Here is a 21,744-nt window from a genome sequence, read left to right on the forward strand (position 1 = left end):
TTCCTTCCTTCCTTCCTTCCTTCCTTCCTTCCTTCCTTCCTTCCTTCCTTCCTTCCTTCCTTCCTTCCTTCTTTCTTGCCTTCCTTCTTTCTTTCTTTCCTTCTTTCTTGCCTTCCTTCTTTCTTTCCTTCCTTCCTTCCTGCCTGCCTGCCTGCCTTCCTTCCTTCTTTCTTGCCTTCCTTCTTTCTTTCCTTCCTTCTTTCTTTCCTTCTTTCTTTCTTTCTTTCTTTCTTTCTTTCTTTCTTTCTTTCTTTCTTTCTTTCTTTCTTTCTTTCTTTCTTTCCTTCTTTCTTGCCTTCCTTCCTTCCTTCCTTCCTTCCTTCCTTCCTTCCTTCCTTCCTTCCTTCCTTCCTTCCTTCCTTCCTTCCTTCCTTCCTTCCTTTCTTCAATATGTACAGGAAGGCCCCAAGTTACAAACACCTAACTTACAAATAACACATATTTAAGAATGGGGCTGAGTTTTCAAACTGTATTAAATGCCAGTGTAGACTGGGTCCAAAACAATCCGTTGGATCCTGTTAATGACGTATGCCCAGAAATGACTCCAAAAATTATGATTTGAGTACATTCATGTACACAGGTCAAAATAGTTTTACAAGATCCCAGAGGAAATGCTGAAGTCCAGAATAAAATGTAATAAAGCAATAGATTAAAAATAATAACACCAATAAAATGAGTCATACAGATGCAAGTGGCCTTGGCAAGTCTTTAAAAAATGACATGATTATAGTTGTAAACTTTTTGACAGAAAACATCTTGTCTAGCTACAGCCCATTTTGAGGGGAACAGTTTTCCTTTTCTAATAACATATCACAAAACAGTCATGGTATCTTTGATTATTATTTTTTTTAAAAAAACTGGGCACATATTGGATTGAACTGTTTTTCTGTCTCCAAACTTCAAATTCCATTACCTTCGATCGAATGCTGTAAAAATGAGTGACTTTTGCAGAGGAAACATTTTATTTCTCGCTAGCATAATGTAATAAAAATAGCAATGGAAAGATCAATTCTCCACTTTGGGATCCATAAGTAAATGTAAATTCTTCTCTGTTCTGTCAAATCGTGACGAGCTGAAATTCACTTCCAAGCCCTGAAGAACGATGCTACATACGAGCAGAAAGAATATTTAATTCATTGTTTCTGGGTTTCTATCATTAACAAATGCTTTTAATTAAAATGTAATGAAAAATAAATTAAAAAATTGTGGGAGTTGTGATATGTGTATGTACCAGAGGAATTTTACATTTACTTAACCATCTTTTTCTCTCCCAGTCATTATTATTCCTCCTTAACTGGTAGAAGGAAAACATCATACCACCTTATATTCTGCTGAGATCAAGCACATTTGTAGATTTACTGCTTCTCAGCACTACCTATCATCCCAGACATCATTTGTTTTTAATCTAATTGGGCTAATCTTGTACAGGCTCCATCACCAAGCCTCCATCTCTGATAAAATATGGGCCTCATGTATATATTTTTACGGCTAATACTTCACCAGAATGTTACACCGAGAGCCCAGGCAATTGCTTTAGTAATAACTTATCATCGCAAAATTTGGTTCAGGTTCTTTTAAAAAGGTGAAAAGAATAAAAAGCCAGAGGATGAATGGGCACCATTTATTCTTATCTTTTAAACTGTCTTGGTCTAATGCAGACGTTGGTGGCCAGGAATACTAAATAACTTTGTCTAGTATCTATCTGATGCATTCTGCTTGCTTATTATAATCTCCAATGAGAGAAATTGTTAGGGATTCCTCTTCTTCAGAAGAGGAAGGGGAGCAGAAAAGTGTTCATGAGGCAGAGGGGCAGTTGGAATCTGAAGAGGAGATTTTGCAAGTACCCACATCTCAGGAAAGGCAAAAGGAAACAGAGCAGAGACCTCGTTCAGCTAGAATAACTGCCAGAAATGCAGCCAAAAAAGACAAAGGTAAAGGTAAAGGTTTTCCCCTGACTACTCACATTTGCATGTTTTCGAACTGCTAAGTTGGCAGGAGCTGGGGCTAACAGTGGGTGCTCGTTCCGCTACTGGGATTTAAACCTGGCACCTTTCGGTCTGCAAGTTCAGCAGCTCAGCGCTTTAACACACTGTGCCACCAGGGGCCCCTATTATTATTATAGAGTAGAATAATTTTATGATTATTATATATTATATTATATTTTTATTATTATTATAGAGTAGAATAATTTTAAGATTATTATATATTATATTATATTTGTATTATTATTATAGAGTAGAATAATTTTAAGATTATTATATATTATATTATATTTGTATTATTATTATAGAGTAGAATAATTTTAAGATTATTATATATTATATTATATTTGTATTATTATTATTATAGAGTAGAATAATTTTAAGATTATTATATATTATATTATATTATATTAATTATTATTATAGTAAAGGTAAAGTTTTCCCCTGACGATAAGTCCAGTCGTGATCGACTCTGGGGGTTGGTGCTCATTCCATTTCTAAGCTGAAGAGCCGGCGTTGTCCGTAGACATCTCCAAGGTCATGTGGCCGGCATGACTGCATGGAATGCCGTTACCTTCTCACCGGAGCGGTACCTATTGATCTACTCACATTTGCATGTTTTCAAACTGCTAGGTTGGCAGGAGCTGGGGCTAACAGAGGGCGCTCATTCCGGTCCAGGGATTTCAACCTGGGACCTTTCGGTCCGCAAGTTCAGAAGCTCAGCGCTTTAACACACTGTGCCACAAATAAGAACTTTCGCAAACTTTTCAAGGACCACCTAAGCATATCAAAGTACAGTCTGTGCGGAAAAGCTCAAATGCTGGATATTTCAAGGGCTTGTTGTATGCAGAGGAAGTGGGCACTTCTTCTTTTTTCTATGTTCAAGAGCAGCTAGAAAGACATCAAGTGCATCTAGGCAGCCAATCAGTTATCCTGCCACCCTCCCCACCTTTGCTGCCTCTCATAAATAGATGTATATTCTACCAGTGCTTTCCTATCTTTACAGCAATACTTTGAGATGACTAAGGAACTTTATTGCATAAACTGGCCATTCCACTACAATCATATTGATAGCATATATACTGGTGGAGCACCTTCAAACCAAGGATGCCATCCTGATCCTGAACCATAATGGAGTGGATGAGGGACATCAAGTTGAAATTTAATCCAGACATGATAGAGGTTCTCCTGGTACTCCTGGTGTGGGATCACAGACTCTGTTGGATGGGGGTCACACTCTCCGTGAAGATGCAGGTTCACAGTCTGGGGGTGATCCTGGATTCATTGCTGACCCTAGAACTTCAGGTATCGGCAGTGGCCAGGAGCGTCTTTGCACAATTAAAACTTGTGGGCCAGCTACACCCATATCTTGAGATGCCGGAGCTGGCCATGGTAGTCCATGCTTTAATCACATCCTGTTTGGATTACTAATCTGATCTCTTTTTTCGATAGAGTTACGAGTTGGGTCGATACAGGGAATGCTGTGGATGTAGCGTACCTGGATTTCAGTAAGGCCTTCGACAAAGTCCCCCACGACCTTCTGGCAAACAAACTAGTAAAATGTGGGCTAGACAAAACTACGGTTAGGTGGATCTGTAATTGGCTAAGCGAACGAACCCAAAGGGTGCTCACCAATGCGTCGTCTTCATCATGGAAAGAAGTGACAAGTGGAGTGCCGCAGGGCTCCGTCCTGGGCCCGGTTCTGTTCAACATCTTTATTAACGACTTAGACGAAGGGTTAGAAGGCACGATCATCAAGTTTGCAGACGACACAAAACTGGGAGGGATAGCTAACACTCCAGAAGACAGGAGCAGAATTCAAAACGATCTTGACAGACTAGAGAGATGGGCCGAAACTAACAAAATGAAGTTCAACAGGGACAAATGCAAGATACTTCACTTCGGCAGAAAAATGGAAATCAAAGATACAGAATGGGGGACACCTGGCTAGACAGCAGTACGAGTAAAAAAGACCTTGGAGTCCTCGTGAACAACAAGTTAAACATGAGCCAACAATGTGATGCGGCTGCTAAGAAAGCCAATGGGATTCTGGCCTGCATCAATAGGGGAATAGTGTCTAGATCCAGGGAAGTTATGCTCCCCCTCTATTCTGCCTTGGTCAGACCACACCTGGAATCACACTGTGTCCAATTTTGGGCACCGCAGTTGAAGGGAGATGTTGACAAGCTGGAAAGCGTCCAGAGGAGGGCGACTAAAATGATTAAGGGTCTGGAGAACAAGCCCTATGAGGAGCGGCTTAAAGAGCTGGGCATGTTTAGCCTGCAGAAGAGAAGGCTGAGAGGAGACATGATAGCCATGTACAAATACGTGAAGGGAAGTCATAGGGAAGAGGGAGCAAGCTTATTTTCTGCTGCCCTGGAGACTAGGACACGGAACAATGGCTTCAAACTACAGGAAAGGAGATTCCACCTGAACATCAGGAAGAACTTCCTCACTGTGAGAAGGGCTGTTCGGCAGTGGAACTCTCTCCCCGGGGCCGTGGTGGAGGCTCCTTCCTTGGAGGCTTTTAAGCAGAGGCTGGATGGCCATCTGTCGGGGTGCTTTGAATGCGATTTCCTGCTTCTTAGCAGGGGGTTGGACTGGATGGCCCATGTGGTCTCTTCCAACTCTACTATTCTATGATTCTATGATTCTATGATTCTACTGCAGTGCTCTCTATGTGGGGCTGCTTTTGAAGATAGTTCAGAAGCTTCAACTGGTTCCTCCGGTGGCCTAGGGGATAAAAGCCTTGTGACTTGAAGGTTGGGTTGCTGACCTGAATCCCACCCGGGGAGAGCGCGGATGAGCTTCCTGTATCAGCTCCAGCTCCGTGCGGGGACATGAGAGAAGCCTCCCATAAGGATGGTAAAACATCAAAACATCTGGGCGTCCCCTGGGCAACGTCCTTGCAGACGGCCAATTCTCTCACTCCAGAAGCAACTCCGGTTGCTCCTGACATGAAAAAAAAAAAAAACTGGTTCCGAGACCGGCAGCAGGATGCACGCCTCATGCAATAAAGTCCTAAGCATATATATTTTAAACAATTTTGGGTTTTATTTTTTGGTTTTGTATTTATTCCATGGTCTCAAAATGTTACCTCTTACAAAGTGAATATTAAAATCCATATTCACTTTCAGCTTATTGATCCAAACTACATACCACAACCTTCCAATTGCAAGAACTGATTATATTCTTCACCATTGACCATTCTTTATCCTAAAGAGCAAGTGGTAAAACTGTCCTGGATCACTTATGTGCTGAATCTGGGCTCATGGTCCAGTCAGCTCAGAACTGCATCTGCTCCATTGGGCCATCACGTCCTCCATGTCGCTGTCACTGCCATTCCTAACCAACCAGGAGTTGTGTCTGAGCTTCTTGTTCAAAGCAATTCCCTCTCTACAAATTCATCAGAAGCATTGTGAAGTGTGCCAGTGGACCTTTTATGGTGAATATAGGGTTTGGATCAGTACAGACAAGCCTCAGTTTTTATATTGTAGCTGTGGGGAAAGCCCATGATTTCTTGACTTTGCTCAGTGCTTTAAACTAAAACATAGTGATATTATGTTGTCAAAGGCTTTCATGGCGGGGTTCACAGGGTTGTTGTGTGTTTTTCATGCAGTAATGGCCATGTTCCAGAAGTTCCAATACAAGAACGTGCCCCCTGAGAACTTAAAAATGGAATTCGGTTCTGGAGTTGAAAAAGATTCCTCTTATTTGTTTCAGGATCTTTTAAAAAGGTAAACTGTCACCCTTTAAAAAAGAGACAACTTACTGTATATACTCGAGTATAAGCCTAGCTTTTCAGCCCTTTTTTAGGGCTGAAAAAGCTCCCCTCGGCTTATATTCGAATGAAGGTCCTGGCTGGCTTATATTCGGGTCGGCTTATACTCAAGTATATAGGTAATCAGAGTTGGATAGTCTTATCTTATTAAAGTCTTATTATTATCATAAATTACAATTTTATGTAAACATTCAAAAACATTTAACCTATTGATGCCTCAAATAATGTAATTTTATTAGTATTTATTTACAGTATTTATATTCCGCCCTTCTCACCCCGAAGGGGACTCAGGGCGGATCACATTATGAAAATATAGGGCAAACATTCAATGCCCATAAACACATCAAACAGAGACTGAGACAGACAGACGCAGAGGCAATTTAACCTTCTCCTGAGGGGATATTTGATTCTGGCCACAGGACGGAGCAGCTGCTTCATCACCCACTCTGACGGCACTTCCTCATTCCAGGTTGTAAATTAGTTAAACTTGCCTCCCCACTTTTTATAAGTGGTACCTTATTTCCTACTTGATAGATGCAACTATCTTTCGGGTTGCTAGGTCAGCAACGAGCAGGGGCTATTTTTTATTTTTAATTGACGGGTGCTCACCCCGCCACGGGCTGGCCTCGAACTCATGACCCCATGGTCAGAGTGATTTATTGCAGCTGCTCAACAGCCTGCGCCACAGCCCAACCCCTATCTATATTTATTTTTATTTTTGAAATTTGCCAGTAGTTGCAGCATTTCCCACCCTCGTCTTATACTAGAGTCAATAGATTTTCCCAGTTTTGTGGTAAAATTAGGTGCCTCGGCTTATATTCAGGTCGGTTTATACTCGAGTATATACGGTAAGTATTTTTAATACAAATATCTTCTGGGAAAAACAGACATAAAAGGAGTCTCTGGAAAATGAGATTTAAAACATCGCTTCCAATTTCATGGTGTCCTTTTGAAAAAGCATTCATTTGCACCTCGGTGAGATTGATTTTTTGCTTCACCGTGGCCTCTCTTCCCAGTATATCTGATCTGTCTTTGAAAGAAGAAGTGGCTGAAAAAAGACCGTCGGTTAAGCAATTGGCAGTGATGTGTGAAAGCAGAAAGTCAATCAGCAGACCTTGGGAATTCCAAGACTCGCGGCTCTCCACACGCTCCGATGCTTCAGGGCCTTGCACCGGGAGGGGGGAAATTAAGAAAACAGGGGAGCTGGGTACTATATTGCACCAGATATTGGCATCGACAGGGCTCCTAATAACACCATCAACATTTCTCTCATCATTGAGCCAAGAATATTGCTGGTATGTTTTATTGAGGGCCGATGGAGCCGAAATAAGTCACTGATACCAGAAAAGCTTATTTAAAATGCTCCAAGGGAGTTTAAGTGTGCCAGCGGTTTACTGATAATCTATTTTGATTTGACATGACTCTTAACACAATTTCTTGACAACGCTGCTTGCAGGCAGTGTTGCAAATTGGGAAAAACCATGAATTGATGCCCTTTGTGCCACCATGCTTTATAGTATGAGAAAATGCAAGCTCTGGGTTTATTTCTGGTGACAATTCAAAGGCTAGGTCAGTCAACGGGAGAAATATGAGCTACAAATAAAAAAGATGGCAACAGTAATAACAAGAACACATCTCTGTCTGTGTGTATACACCACGGTTGACAGAGTTTTTTGGACAGAAAAGTTGATCCTAGAAGCAGACATACCCTGTTTCCCCTAAAATAAGACATCCCCAGAAAATAAGACCTAGTAGAAGTTTTGCTGAATTGCTAAATATAAGGCCTCCGCCGAAAGTAAGACCTAGCAAAGGTTTTGTTTGGAAGCATGCCCAACGAACAGAACACCAGAGCATGTAGGATCGGTAAATGTACGTATCACAGAGTGTTGTACATGGAAATAATGGTAGTAACAAGAAATTCTTGATAGTATTCACAGTTTGTCTGGTTATGATGGTTTGTGATGACAACTACTGAACAGTATATAATAAATGTTCATTTATTTGGTTTAACAATAAATGTGAATTCTTCTTCATTGAAAAATAAGACATCCCCTGAAAATAAGACCTAGGGCATCTTTGGGAGCAAAAATTAATATAAGACACTGTCTTATTTTCAGGGAAACACGGTACCATGAAAGAAATCAAGATTTTTACACTGAATGAAAGAACAACATTTCAATGGCTTTCAACAAACTTTTTGTTCACAACTAATGATATGATTATGTGAATTGAAACAAGCAGTCAGAAAAGTATAGCGTGTGCCAACACAATCATTTGGAACCTTCTAGAGAACATTTAAAGGTATCTTTCAAACTACTACTGACTTTCTTTTTGAAACTTTTGTTTTTCTTATCATTTCTGTTATGGTGTTCAGATCTATACTCCATGTTAGGCATAGCTGGTGAGGCAGATCTATGTATTCTTCCTTCTCTTCTCTCTTTTGTTTTTCGTGCATGCTGACCCCGGGATTCATAAGGAAGCTGCTGTTTATGTTGAGGCCACAGTAGCAAAATGGGTTAAAGTGTTAATGTGGGATTTGTATATTGATAGTGTTTAAATGCAATTTGTGTCTTGGTTTGTTTTGCATACTGATTGCATCATCCAGAGTGTACTATAGTCTGTAAAGAGTTAATTACTGAGAAGCTGTGATGATCTTGATGTGTGGCTGGAACTGGGGAGTGTCCAGACACAAGTGTGTGTGCATTGCTGATTGCATCAGATCTGTTCTGTTCTGTTCTGCTGTCTGCTGAGAAGTCAAGTCCTGTGTATTGTCTGCAAGTCTGTTTATCTTTATTACTACTTTCAGTAAAACTTGTATATAGTTTTACCATCGTCTCTGATGTCTCTTCGTTCTGCACTCCACTGATTCCATACAACTACTGCTACGCTGCGTAAATTACTTTGACATAAAGCACTAGCTGGCCGAAAGATTGGCAGTTTGTAGCTGCAAGTCGGAGTGAGCTCCTGACTGTCAGCTCTAGCTTCTGTCAACCTCGCAGTTCCAAAGCACACAATGCGAGTAGATCAATAGGTACCACCTCGGCGGGAAAGAGTGCCCCATGCAGACATGAATACATGCTGGCAACATGATATATGGACAACAGGCTTCTCGGCATGGAAAAATGGAACAAAATCAACTCCCCATGGCCGGAGTTGAGCATCGCCTCCAGACACCAGAGATAAAAAAAAAGGGGAAAGACCTTTACCTTTGTCTGTGTATTATATGTTATTGTTTCACTGTGTAATAGGCCTTGGATGTTTGCCTCATACTGTATGTGTATTCTGTAATCCGGTGAGTCCCTCCGGGGAGATAAAGCAGAATATAAATAAAGTGTAGTATTGTTGTTTTTGTTGTTATTGTTGTTATTATTTTGCTTGTTGTGGATAAGCACACACAACTACAGCATCGTAGAATCACATTCTTTCCTAGACCAAGCAAATATATTGCCAAGTTTGTGTGCACCTGTTCCACCTTAATCTTCCTCCACTACCTGCTATAAAAAAAACCCTTTCCAACTAGATAACGTCTTCCCCCCCCCCCCCCAATCTTCCTCTTCCAAAAGGGCTTCGAGGATTAATCATTGTAGGTTGATTTATCTGCCCACTCAACAATAGGATGCCTGGCCATTATTACTTTGCACTTTATTGTCTATTTTAGCTATGAATCTACCTCTCCAATGTGAAGTTTTCTGCACTTTGGCCCAGATCTGTGTTTTAGCCTCCTGTTTTTAACATTTTATGCAGTATGCTGACTTTTATGACTGTTTTACTGATGTTGATGTCTTATTGATGTGAAATTGTTTTATTGTGTTATCGCTGTTATTGTATTTTTATGTCGGGCAGCTCCAAGTCCCTCCGGGGAGATGGGGTGGGGTATAAAAATAAAGTTATTATTATTATTATTATTATTATTATTATTATTATTATTATTATTATTATTATTATTATTATTATGACACAGCAAACAAGATAGACATGCTGGATTTCATTTCACAAAATCACAAGTCGAACACTTCCCAAGTGTCTAGGATTGTGTGATGTATTTTCGGATGATGCGCGCAGATCCCAGCAGGGTGGCCTTTTGCAGTTGGCAGATCGTAATTTTGTCAATGTCTATTGTTTCCAAATGCTGGCTGAGATCTTTTGGCACGGCACCCAATGTGCCCATCACCACCGGGACCACCTGTACTGGTTTCTGCCAGAGTCTTTGAAGTTCAATCTTGAGGTCCTGATAGCGGCTGAGTTTTTCCTGTTGTTTTTCGTCAATGCGACTGTCACCTGGGATGGCGACATCAATGATCCAAACCTTTTTCTTTTCCACAACTGTCATGTCTGGTGTGTTGTGTTCCAGAACTTTGTCAGTCTGGATTCGGAAGTCCCACAGTATCTTTGCGTGCTCATTTTCCAATACTTTTGCAGGTTTGTGATCCCACCAGTTCTTTGCTGCTGGGAGGTGGTACTTCAGGCATAAGTTCCAATGAATCATTTGGGCCACATAGTTGTGCCTCTGTTTGTAGTCTGTCTGTGCAATTTTCTTACAGCAGCTGAGGATATGATCAATGGTTTCATCGGTTTCCTTGCACAGTCTGCATTTTGGGTCATCAGCTGATTTTTCGATCTTGGCCTGAATTGCCTTTGTTCTGATGTCTTGCTCCTGGGCTGCAAGGATCAGGCCTTCTGTCTCCTTCTTCAGGGTCCCATTTGTGAGCCAGAGCCAGGTCTTCTCCTTATCAGCTTTTCCTTCAATTTTGTCAAGGAACTTTCCATGCAATGTTTTGTTGTGCCAGCTGTCAGCTCTAGTTTGTAGTGTGGCTTTCTTGTACTGGTTTTTTGTCTGCTGTGCTTTGAGGAGTTTCTGATTTTTGACTTCAATCAAAGCAGGTTCTTCACTTTGCTTTACATATTCTGCCAGAGCATGTTCTTCTTCTTTGACTGCTTGTTTTACTTGTAAGAGTCCTCTGCCCCCTGATCTTCTAGGCAGATATAGCCGGTCAACATCACTGCGAGGGTGAAGTGAATGATGAATGGTCATGAGTTTTCTTGTTTTTCTGTCCAAATTGTCCAGTTCCATCTGTGTCCAGTTTATGATGCCAGCAGTATATCTTATGAGAGGTATGGCCCAGGTGTTTATGGCCTTGATGGTGTTGCCTCCATTGAGCTTGCTTTTGAGAATTTTTCTGACCCTTTGTGTGTATTCTTTACTGACCACAGTCTTCACATGTTCATGCTTGATGCTTCAGCTCCGAGTCCCTCCGGGGAGATGGGGTGGGGTATAAAAATAAAGTTGTTATTATTATTATTATTATTATTATTATTATTATTATTATTATTATTATTCTCTCACCTGCTATTTCTTACCCACCTTCTTTTCTTGTCTGCCTCTCTTCACTGGTGGACAAGGATATACATGATACAATTCTGGTTTAAGACCCAAAGATACCTGCAAAGGTTCTCTAGAGGTTCAAAATATCTCTGAATATCTTCTAACATCCTTCAGACTTCTGGTAAAACACCAAGACAGAATTGCTAGAAAAAAACACTTACATCAGCACTTGAAGCCATCCATACAACACAATTATGGCTTTATTTAACTGCCATGATTCTGTCCTCTGGCATTCTGGGATTAGAAATACTGGGAAGGGCATTTGGAAATTTTAAGTTCCAGAACCCAACTCATCTATTTATTCCTTAGTGCAAAATGGAAGCAATGCAATTCCTCCACATATTCCAGAGCAGGGGTCCTCAAACTTTTGAAGCAGAGAGCTGGTCCACAATCTTTCAGATGGTTGAGGGGCCAAATTATCATTTGGAAAAAAATACGAACAAATTCCTATGCACACTGCACATGTCTTATTTGTAGTGCAAAACAGCAGCAGCAGCAACAACAATGAAAGAACAATACAATATTTAAAAATGAAAACAATTTTAACCTACATAATCCTATCAGGATTTCAATGGAAAGTGTAGGCCTGCTACTGGCCAATGAGATAGTCAAGTTAATTAGGATTGTTGTTGTTGTTGTGTGCCTTCAAGTCATTTCAGACTTTGACCGAGCTGAAGTTTAAAATTAATTATTTATTTACTGCATTTATTTACTACATTTATATCCCACCCTTCTCACCCCGAAGGGGACTCTGAGCAGCTGTATGTACATACAATATATTATACTATTAGCATAGCACAATATTAGCATTATATATTACTACTAGCTGTGCCCGGCCACACGTTGCTGTGGCAAAGTGGTGGTGGTATTGGTTAAAAATTGTTGTGTAATTTTTATTTGATGTTATTTGCATTTTTTATTAATTTATTGTAAGTTATATTTTTATTATAGTATATTTTATTATTTTTGTATTATTTTTAGTTATTTTCTGTTATTATAGTATTTTATTGTATTATTTTTAAGTGTTTATTATTATTTTTTATTGGGTTGCTAGGAGACCAAGTTGGAGGAGCTTAGCCTTCTAACTGGCAGCAATTGGATAAAAGCAATTATTCCTCTCTCTCTAATTAGGACTTTATTTTTCTTTTCTTTTTGTTGTATCAACCTAGAGGCGTGGATGATGGGTTGTGTTGTCAAATTTCAAGGTTGGGGGGCCTGTAGTTTTGTTTTTTTGTGGGTCGCCATGATGCCATCACTCTTTTATATATATAGATATTGAACTATACCACTATATTGTAATATTCTATGTAATATATAACATATAATTAATATTATTATATGGTATTATTATTAGTATTATATTGTATAACATAATATTATTATCAATATTATATGTATATACAATATATTATATTATTAAAACTGATATAAAAATATTATATTATAAAACTGAGGGCGGGGGCCAGGTAAATGACCTTGGAGGGCCGCATCCGGCCCCCGGGCCTTAGTTTGGGGACCCCTGTTCCAGAGCATGCATTTTTAAAGCGAACCCCATGCCATGTCAGCAGTGTCTGGATGGGATGGACTACAAATGCCATCATTTTCAATGAGGAATGGTTGGTATTGCAGTGTGACACATCCCGAGGGCAACAAGCCATACAGAATACTTTTTCTTTCTTTCTGTAAGCTCAATTCCAACCTCCTCCTTGTCAGCCTCCATCTGCCAGAGTAGGGATGATCTATACCAAATCAATATTCCCGGCTCCTTGTACATTAAAGCATTTTTCTTCCCCCCTCCTTCCTCCCCGTCTCCCCTCCTCTTGTGCTGGGAGGGATGGCGGGCCTTTGTCAAGAGCCACTTTGGCTAATTGGATTCCTGCCCTTAAAAGCATTGGAGGATCGAGCCCCATTCACAAACGAAGGGGGAGAGAAAAGGTTAATGCATGATTAATTGGGAAGGGGATGAATTCTCCTTCCCTCCAGGAGTGAGCGGCACTAAATTAAGTCAGGCTTCCAAGGTTTTTGCTTTATGTTTCTCAGCATATGCCGTTGTCCTTCCTGCAGTGTCCTTGATGGAGCCCCTGATAGATTTACGGCTGCTGACTCAGCCTCCCAGCAGGCCCTGTTCCTGCTAAACTGTCCAGCTCCATATCATATTCAGAGCATGCCAAGCAGCCCAGGACCTGCCCAAGAAGCACCTCGGATGCCATTTCTCAGAGGAGAAGCAAGACCAAAAAAGCAAAGTGGAGTTGCCTCCCCCACCCTGACCCATCTCCAGGAGAAAAAGGATACCAAATGGCTTTTAATGAAAGGCTGCATGCAGCTCTTTCCATCTCTGTGAGTGATGCATCAGGAAAGCAACTTCTAGCCACTGACATATTAATGCAACAGCAAGGAAATGAGCAGGGAGAGGGAGAGAAAGTAATGCATTGGCACAGCAGCAGGGTGAGGAAAGGTCGGACTCTGATGTGCAGATTTGTCATGCTTTGGAAGTCCTGCAAAATGTCCACACATTCTTAGATTTTTAAATAAAATACCCCATTGAGCCCCCGGGTGGCATAGCACATTAAAGCACTGAGCTGCTGAACTTGCAGACTGAAAGGTCACAGGTTCGAATCCGGGGAGCTGAGTGAGCGCCCGCTGTTAGCTCCACTTTCTGCCAACCTAGCAGTTTGAAAACATGCAAATGTGAGTAGATCAATAGGTACCGCTCCGGTGGGAAGGTAACGGTGTTCCATGCAGTCATGCCGGCCACATGAGCTTGGAGGTGTCTACGGACAACACCAGCTCTTCGGCTTAGAAATGGAGATGAGCACCAAACTGCAGAGTCGGTCACGGCTGGACTTAACGTCAGGGGAATACTGGTTATACAAAGGAGCCTCGGTGGCGAAGTGTGTTAAAGCACTGAGCTGCTGAACTTGCAGACCGAAAGGTCCCAGGTTCAAATCCCGGGAGCGGCTTGAGCGCCCGCAGTTAACTCCAACTCCTGCCAACCTAGCAGTTCGAAAACATGCAAATGTGAGTAGATCAATAGGTACCGCTCCAGCGGGAAGGTAACGGTGCTCCATGCAGTTATGCTGGCCACATGGCCTTGGAGGTGTCTACGGACAACACTTAGAAATGGAGATGAGCACCAACCTCCAGAGTCGGACATGACTGGACTTAACGTCAGGGTAAACATTTACCTTTACCTACCCCATTAAAGTTTATTTCTTATTTGAGGATTGAATGAATGAGTGAAACTTTATTTATAGCCCACCATATCACCCCGAGGGGACTCAAAGGAGGCTTACAACAAAATAAACAACGGCAAACATTCAATGCCGACAGCAGCATATAAAACAAATAAAAAACAACTCAAAAATTATAAAACAACTTAAATAAGCAAGACAATATATAGGAAAAAATGCACTTCTCCCCCCAAAAATACTGGTTTAAAAGGTCTAATGCTACCCGTCTCTCCAGGGTTCAAAACTCATCATTTACAGTTCTTCTGTCTATCCAAGCTACTTATTTTTGACACATTCTTTATAAACCAGACGTATCTATTAAAAATGGGAAGTCGAACCATCTTTTTTCTTTCTTTTTTTCTTTTTCTTTTCTTTTTCACCCTCCCCGTCCCCCGCTCTTTCTCCTTTCTGCTATGTTTCATTCTTTTCTTTTGCAACACATTTTGTTCCCCCACTTTCACTGTATTTAATGTTGAAAACTCAATAAAATAATAATAATTAAAAAAAGTCTAATGCTACAAGGTGGTACAGTGTGTTAAAGCGCTGAGCTGCTGAACTTGCAGACTGAAAGGTCACAGGTTCGAATCTGAGGAATGGAGTGAGCGCCCGCTGTTAGCCCCAGCTTTTACCAACCTAGCAGTTCTAAAACATGCAAATGTGAGTAGATCAATAGGTACCGCTCTGGCGGGAAGGTAATGGCGCTCCATGCAGTCATGCCGGCCACATGACCTTGGAGGTGTCTACGGACAACGCCGGCTCTTCAGCTTAGAAATGGAAATGAGCACCAACCCCCAGAGTTGGACACGACTAGACTTAACGTCAGGGTAAACCTTTACCTTTACCTACCCCATTAAAGTTTATTTCATATTTAAGGACTGAATGAATGAATGAAACTTTATTTATAGCCCACCGTATCTCCCCGAAGGGACTCAGGGAGGCTTATGGCAAAATAAACAACGGCAAACATTCAGTGCCGACAGCAGTGTTTAAAACAAATAAAAAACAACTCAATAATTTCAAAACAACTTAAATAAACAACATAATACATAGTACAAGATGCACTTCTCCCTGCAAAAATACTGCTTTAAAACATCTAATGCTACAAGGCATAAAGTCAAATGGTCTTTGAAGGTCTGGGAAAACTTCTTTGATTGCTAACCGGAGCTTTCTTCATACTTTATGTCGCCACACCCACCCCATCTCCCATCTCAGATGCTCTGTTCTTTATTGCTGCGCTGTATTGATTGTGCTGCAGGCGGAGAGGAGGCAGGCAGCTGAGCCGATCTTCCTGGCAGATCAGGCCACCCTTGTTTTATCGGATGCTGATCAGGTGCCTCACTGACCTGGCCTGGCTGCTGACACACCACCGCATCAATAAATTGCATTATCAGCACAGCTGGGGCATGGCTTTTGCTGATGAGCAAATGAGATGCTTGGGGTACGGGCAAACAAATCAGAAAGGGCAGCCAGACCACCGATTGCCTTCTTTGGTGCATTGTTGTCTCAGGTATCGTTGCAAGCTCCAAAACAGAGAAATAGATTGATAGAAAATAGTTAGAAAAGAAGGATGGTTGAGATTTTTTAATCAGTTTATTATCTGAGAGAATGTACCAACTTTCACAAAAATTCCAGCACATTCTACCACATTAGGATAGATAGATCCCCTCTTGCTCCCCATTCTGACATCAGAAGAGGTGCCAGAATGACCAGGCAATTTGCCAAATAGTCACTGTTGAATGTTTTAATGTTGAATGTTTTTATATTGTGGAATTAAGTCGCTCGGAGCACTCTGGTGGAGTGCGACTAATTAAGAAATAAAGTGAAGTGAAGTGAAGTGAAGGCAATATCACATCTCCTCGTCATTGTCTCCTCCTCATTCTCTTCCTCCTCCTCCTTCTGGGCACCTCTGCCAATGTCCGCATGGGATATCTGCTCAATGAGGAAGAAACAGAGAGTATTTACCCCTTCCTTCTTGGTAGTCATGAAGGTCCCATGTTCCAATGTTAGTAATGTTGGGAATGGACAAGCCGTTAAGCTCTACTCACCCTGTTTATGAGGTAAATTCGCATTAAAATAGAAGAGTAAAAATTGCAGCAGTGGTGAGAGGTGAGACTTATGCGGTGTGAGTTTGGAAGGCCTCTGTGTCATCAGGAAGGCAAAGGGATGTAAAATTAGCTTCAAAGTTTAAAAGCATTTATTGAGGTAAAAAGAAATCCATTGATGGATAAAAAAGGTTTGGACCTAACTAGCTAATCTATCCTGTTCTAATACACATAGACAGATTAAAATAACAAAGCTCTAGATAGCTACATCTTGGCTAGTAGAGGACAGAGGTGTGTCCTCTCTGGAACAAAACAGGAAGCTGGAATGGCGACCAAGCCTCATGGATCACATTTCTAGAAACATTAATGGGTGGGCTGACCTAAATAAGATGGGAAGCAGGAAACAATGGTGAATCCTATCTAGGCATGCTTTGGAAATGGGGAAGGGATTCCCTCAATCTCACTCTATCATCTATCTGACTACATTTAGACTTGAGTAGTCCAGGATGATTCCCAACAAGTAGAGGTGTCCATGATGGCCAGATGTTCTCATAGAGCAGTGGTTCCCAACCTTTTTTTTTTAACCAGGGACCACTCTCCAACATTAGTACCAAAAGGGTTACGAATCAGTTTTTGTCAACTTTAGATTCAGATTGGTTATTTGGAGTGCTGATTCAGAAAATTGGATTGGATAGACCACATCAGCTCTAGTTTCTGATACATAACATATGCCATCCAATAGTCGCCATCTGCTTGCACACAGAAAACCATATTTAATAATCTAGAGCTGATGTGGTCTATCCAATGCAATTTTCTGAATCATCACCCCAAATAATCCCAGGAACAGGTCTAAAAATGAAGACACCAAGGCATTCCCACTTCCAGGCACCACATGGAATGGCTCCACTCAGGTGGAGGGAGGAAGAGAAGCAGCAGTCAGGAGGCTTGTTGTCACGCCTTTCGTGGGTAGTCAGCCTCTCCCCTCTTGACATGCCCATTGCCTTGGCACTATAAGAGGGTTTCGTGAAACCAGTCACTCTCGTTGCAACAATGTAGTAATAGTAAGGCTGTGGACTATATTTTAGTTCTTGGAGACCACTGGTGGTCCATGGACCACAGGTTGGGAACCACTGTCGCAGAGCTAGGAGCAGTGATGACACAGAGAAGGTGAGATTCAGACCACCCTAGCAAAACAAATGGACTCTCTAACTTTCTAAAAAGGGCTCTTGGTTTGGCACAAACATGCTGTATCCAAGGCTACTCTGGGGCATATTTATGACGGGCTAAATCGCCCGATGTAGATGAGCCCCCAAATGGGCTATATAGTTGATTTAGTTCAACTAGCTCCATTGATCACCCTTGAAACCTCTGAAATGAAACCCATTTTCTATAGCACATTCCTACCTTGCCCTCCTGCAGAAGAAGGTGAATCTACCAACCTGGTGTAGATCCTAAATTGGAAACATTGTGCTCTACTTTTGTGTTCTAACAGGAAAGAAGATTTATCATTAGAGGAGACCTAGTAGAGTACACCTTGTCATGTCTATTTTTAGTAAGGAGATGGTGCCAAGTGAAGATGTAGGTTACTATAACATATGAATCACCCAGTTCTTTGGGAAAGGAGCAAGATGAGAAGGAAGTAGCCGTAGAAATTTGGCCTCGCCAGCATTTTTCTGGATCACAGCACAGAGGAGAATGTGTCCACCATTTCTCCATTTGGAAATACTAGCAAAAGCAACATTTAATATTCAAAGAAGGATAGAGATGAATTACAGAGGCTACATTAGAACATGCTGGACAACAAAAATCCAGGGAATACTGGATTTGACTTTGAATGTGTTTGGTATAACAACAACTTAACTGTTTCACTTCTTTAATATTGACTTAATATAAACTTGAAAAGGAACTGGAAAACATAGTGAAATAGCTGTTTCGCAAAATGAAAACACATCTAGGTTGAAATGCTGGATTTGACTTCTAGCTAAATATCAGATGGTGCAATATAATCTCATTTAGGGATGGAGCATTGGAAAAATGACCATTTTTTGGTACAGTGGTGGGAATCTCCCAGTCAATATCCAATGGATACTTCTGATCGGTCCATTCTGAACACAGCAATCCAAATGTTTACACATAAATTGGACAAAAGGAAATAGTCCTCATTTGTTGGGTGCATGAATGGGTGCATCTTTTATGCTCATCTTGTTCAAAATCTATTGTCTGATTGTTTTTTTAAAAAAAATTTATCATGTCAGAAGCGACTTGAGAACATACTGCAAGTCGCTTCTGGTGTGAGAGAATTGGCCGTCTACAGAGACGTTGCCCAGGGGACGCCTGGATGTGTTGCTGGGAGGTTTCTCTCATGTCCCCACAAGCTAGAGCTGACGACAGGAGCTCACCCCATCTTGCAGATTTGAACTGCCAACCTTCAGGTCAGCAGTTCAGCAAGCACAAAGGTTTTAACCCATTGTGCCACCGTGGCTCCATGTTAGATTATTAAATTCGCTGGATTATGTTAGTGCAAAGAATTACAATTCATTTCTTGTTGGGTCTGCATGGAAATGCCATGTACTCTTAAATACATTTTTTTTAGATTAAACATATTCCTGTATGTGTTTTTTTTTTCATTTATGCAAAGTAGTCCCACCCAACTGTGTTTCTCCTCTGAAGTAAAAATCTCAGAGACTTGAGACAGAGCCTCTCTTGTAAGACATGTTTCTTTATGAGATGCAAGGAGAATGCATAGGCAATTTTCCCCCAAGTTTTCCCTATGAGTTTCTTTGACATTCACTTAAATTATACTCATCTCTTTTTTGTATCTTTTTTTGCGCAGTGGGTTCTAGTGGTCTGAGAGTGATGAAGCTGCCTCTTGCTTTATTAATGAGGAGGTCCACGACTGGAAGGAGCTGTTTCAGCAATATTCACCTAATGCTTTGAAGTCTTTCTAAGCACTTGGGGCTCCAAGAAAGAAAAAACAGCTTACTAGATGGGGAAAAAAGAGGCTTACTAGATGGGGTGGGGGAGGTCAAATTGAGGATCATATTGTAAGCCACACTCATTTTACTAAAGTTAATCTAGATTCTGGAGGAAGGGTTGTTGTTGTATTTCTGTGAGTTGCTTCCAATTTATGGCAACCCTAAGACCATTTGGGTTTGGGGGCTCAGAGAGGTCATCTCGTGGGTTTCCATGGCTATCAAAAATCAAACTCCAGAGTCATGCTCCAATGCTCAAACACTACACAATGCCATGCTTCTACATTCTGCCTCCTTTGGTCCTCACAAAGATTATTTATGCTCCAGATGGCCATTTTTTATTAGATGTTTATTCAGCTTTCTTAAATACATTGCATAAAAGAATGTGCGCAAATAGATAAGTGGGTACAAGTGAGGAAGAAAGAAAAAGAAAATAAAATAAAGAAGGGGTCAAAGTAGGAAGTAGGATAGGATGGAGGGGGCAAGTAGAGAAGCGTGCTGAGGGTAAAAGTCTGTTTGGTCTTTCGTTTTCTACTCTTCGCAGTTATGTTTTCAATTGTGTTTTCTTGTTTCTTGGTCTCCACCATAATTTAATTTCTTGGGTTTCTCCTTGTTGTTTCTTTTAGTCTGTTGCTTTCTTTTTATATTCTTTATATTTCTTCCAATCTGTCGTTTTTTATTGGTTCACCTCTATTTTCTTTCATTAAATAAGTTAGTCTATCCATATCATGGATTTCGTCAAGTTTATCTAACCAGAGACCTTTTGTTGGAATTTCTTCCGATTTCCAGTGTCTAGCAAAGGTTATCCTTGCGGCTGTCATTATATATGTAAAGATAATGTCATCATTCGGAATCAAGGTTATTATGTTAATATTCTGGCTTCATCAGGAATACTTTTTCTAAATTTTTTTTGTGTTTCTTCATGCACTTCTTTCCAAAATTTTGTTGTTTCCAGACAGGTCCACCAAGTATGAAAATAATTTCCTTCTTGTTTCTTGCATTTCCAATATTAGTTTTGAGCATTCTTATACATTATTCCTAGTGTTTTCCGTGTTATATACCACCGGTAGAACATCTTATACCAATTTTCCTAGAGGTCTGAGGCATACGTGTATTTTAGTTTTTTGTTCCAAATCTTTTCCCATTCTTCAAATCTAATTGAGCGTCCGATGTTTTTTGCCCATTTTATCACACAATTCTTGACTGCTTCTGGCTCTGTGGACCACTAGCAAGGTTTTGTAAATCTTAGTAATCTCTTTCCTGTCGTTTTGTATTAATTTGTCCCAAAATTTTTCTTTCTCGTTGAAGCCCATTACTTTATCTTTCCCGAATTGTTCTTTTATTTGGGCATATTGAAACCATGATACTCATGTCATGTTTTTGCCTTATTTCTTCTAGGGATTTAAGTTGTTATTCACCATTCTTTTTAGTCAAAATTTCTTTCAGGTGGCCATTTTTCACTGGAAACTTTGGATAAAATTGATCACAGTGGTAGCTTCTTTCTCACTGGTGTTTTTTTTTTTTACTTATTTCATTTTATCCTACTTTTCTCCTTATATAGAGACTCATGTGTGGTAGGCAGTAAGGTAGTGATACTTTTTGAAATACAGACTCACTTCAGTTAGTATATTCTTGCCCTCTCTGCCAGTTTCTTAGGACTTCATCCCACGAGAGGGGGAAAGCGGGTGGAATCGTCTCTTTGTTATCCCCTCCACCAACCTGGTTGATCCATTATTCTATTTTATTTTAATCTGATTTTAGTTGTTAACTGAATTTTGATGCTCTATTGCATTGTTTTGCTTAAGGTAACTGTTTGTATAATTGTTGATTTTACTATATTTTTATTGTAACATGTTTTAACTGTTCTACCTGTTTGTATTTTGGGGCTTTTGTCCCTTGTTAGCCGCCCCGAATCCCAACCAAGAGATGGAGGCGGGATAGAAAAATAAAGTTACTTACTTTGCATGGCATTTCATGGGGGAGAAGATGGAGGATTTATTCACCGCTCATCACACAGGAGTGTCCTCCCCTTTCTAGCTCAACCATTTCAAGGATACAAGCACATTTTAACAACTTTATCAGACAGGGGAAGAATTGGCGACATGCTCTACTTTGCCATCCCTTTAAACAGTTAAAAACATGGCTGTTTTGTTGTGCTTTTGACTAGACAAGCCCATTACAACCTGGCCCATATCCATATTGAAAATCTCCCTGTCATTTTATAGTTTGTCTTCCATACCAGATTTATCTCTTTACCTGTCTTGTCTTTTGGATATATGTTCAATTTTGACATAGACATTCACCCCTCAGTTTGACCGTCGCCCATATTGTTCTGCTATACTAGACTTTTAATG

The 21,744-nt window shown here is 40.6% G+C and overlaps 1 protein-coding gene across 3 annotated transcripts in view; it reads right to left on the reverse strand.

Annotated features, from left to right (window-relative positions):
- LOC134293409 (uncharacterized) overlaps positions 1–21,744 on the reverse strand; it is a 68,814-nt gene that overhangs the window by 4,023 nt on the left and 43,047 nt on the right. The window contains exon 4 of one of the 3 annotated variants that reach the window (XR_010000380.1): positions 3,077–21,744. This exon is cut by the window's right edge and continues 13,358 nt beyond it. Coding sequence is in view for 2 of the 3 variants with exons in the window: in XM_062960862.1 (XP_062816932.1) it covers positions 9,788–10,834 (1,047 nt within the window). In the remaining variant the exon portion in view is untranslated. The other 2 variants (XM_062960862.1, XM_062960863.1) reach the window with 2 other exon arrangements.

Source organism: Anolis carolinensis, unplaced genomic scaffold (assembly GCF_035594765.1).
Source record: "Anolis carolinensis isolate JA03-04 unplaced genomic scaffold, rAnoCar3.1.pri scaffold_8, whole genome shotgun sequence".
Classification (NCBI taxonomy): Eukaryota; Metazoa; Chordata; class Lepidosauria; order Squamata; family Dactyloidae; genus Anolis; species Anolis carolinensis.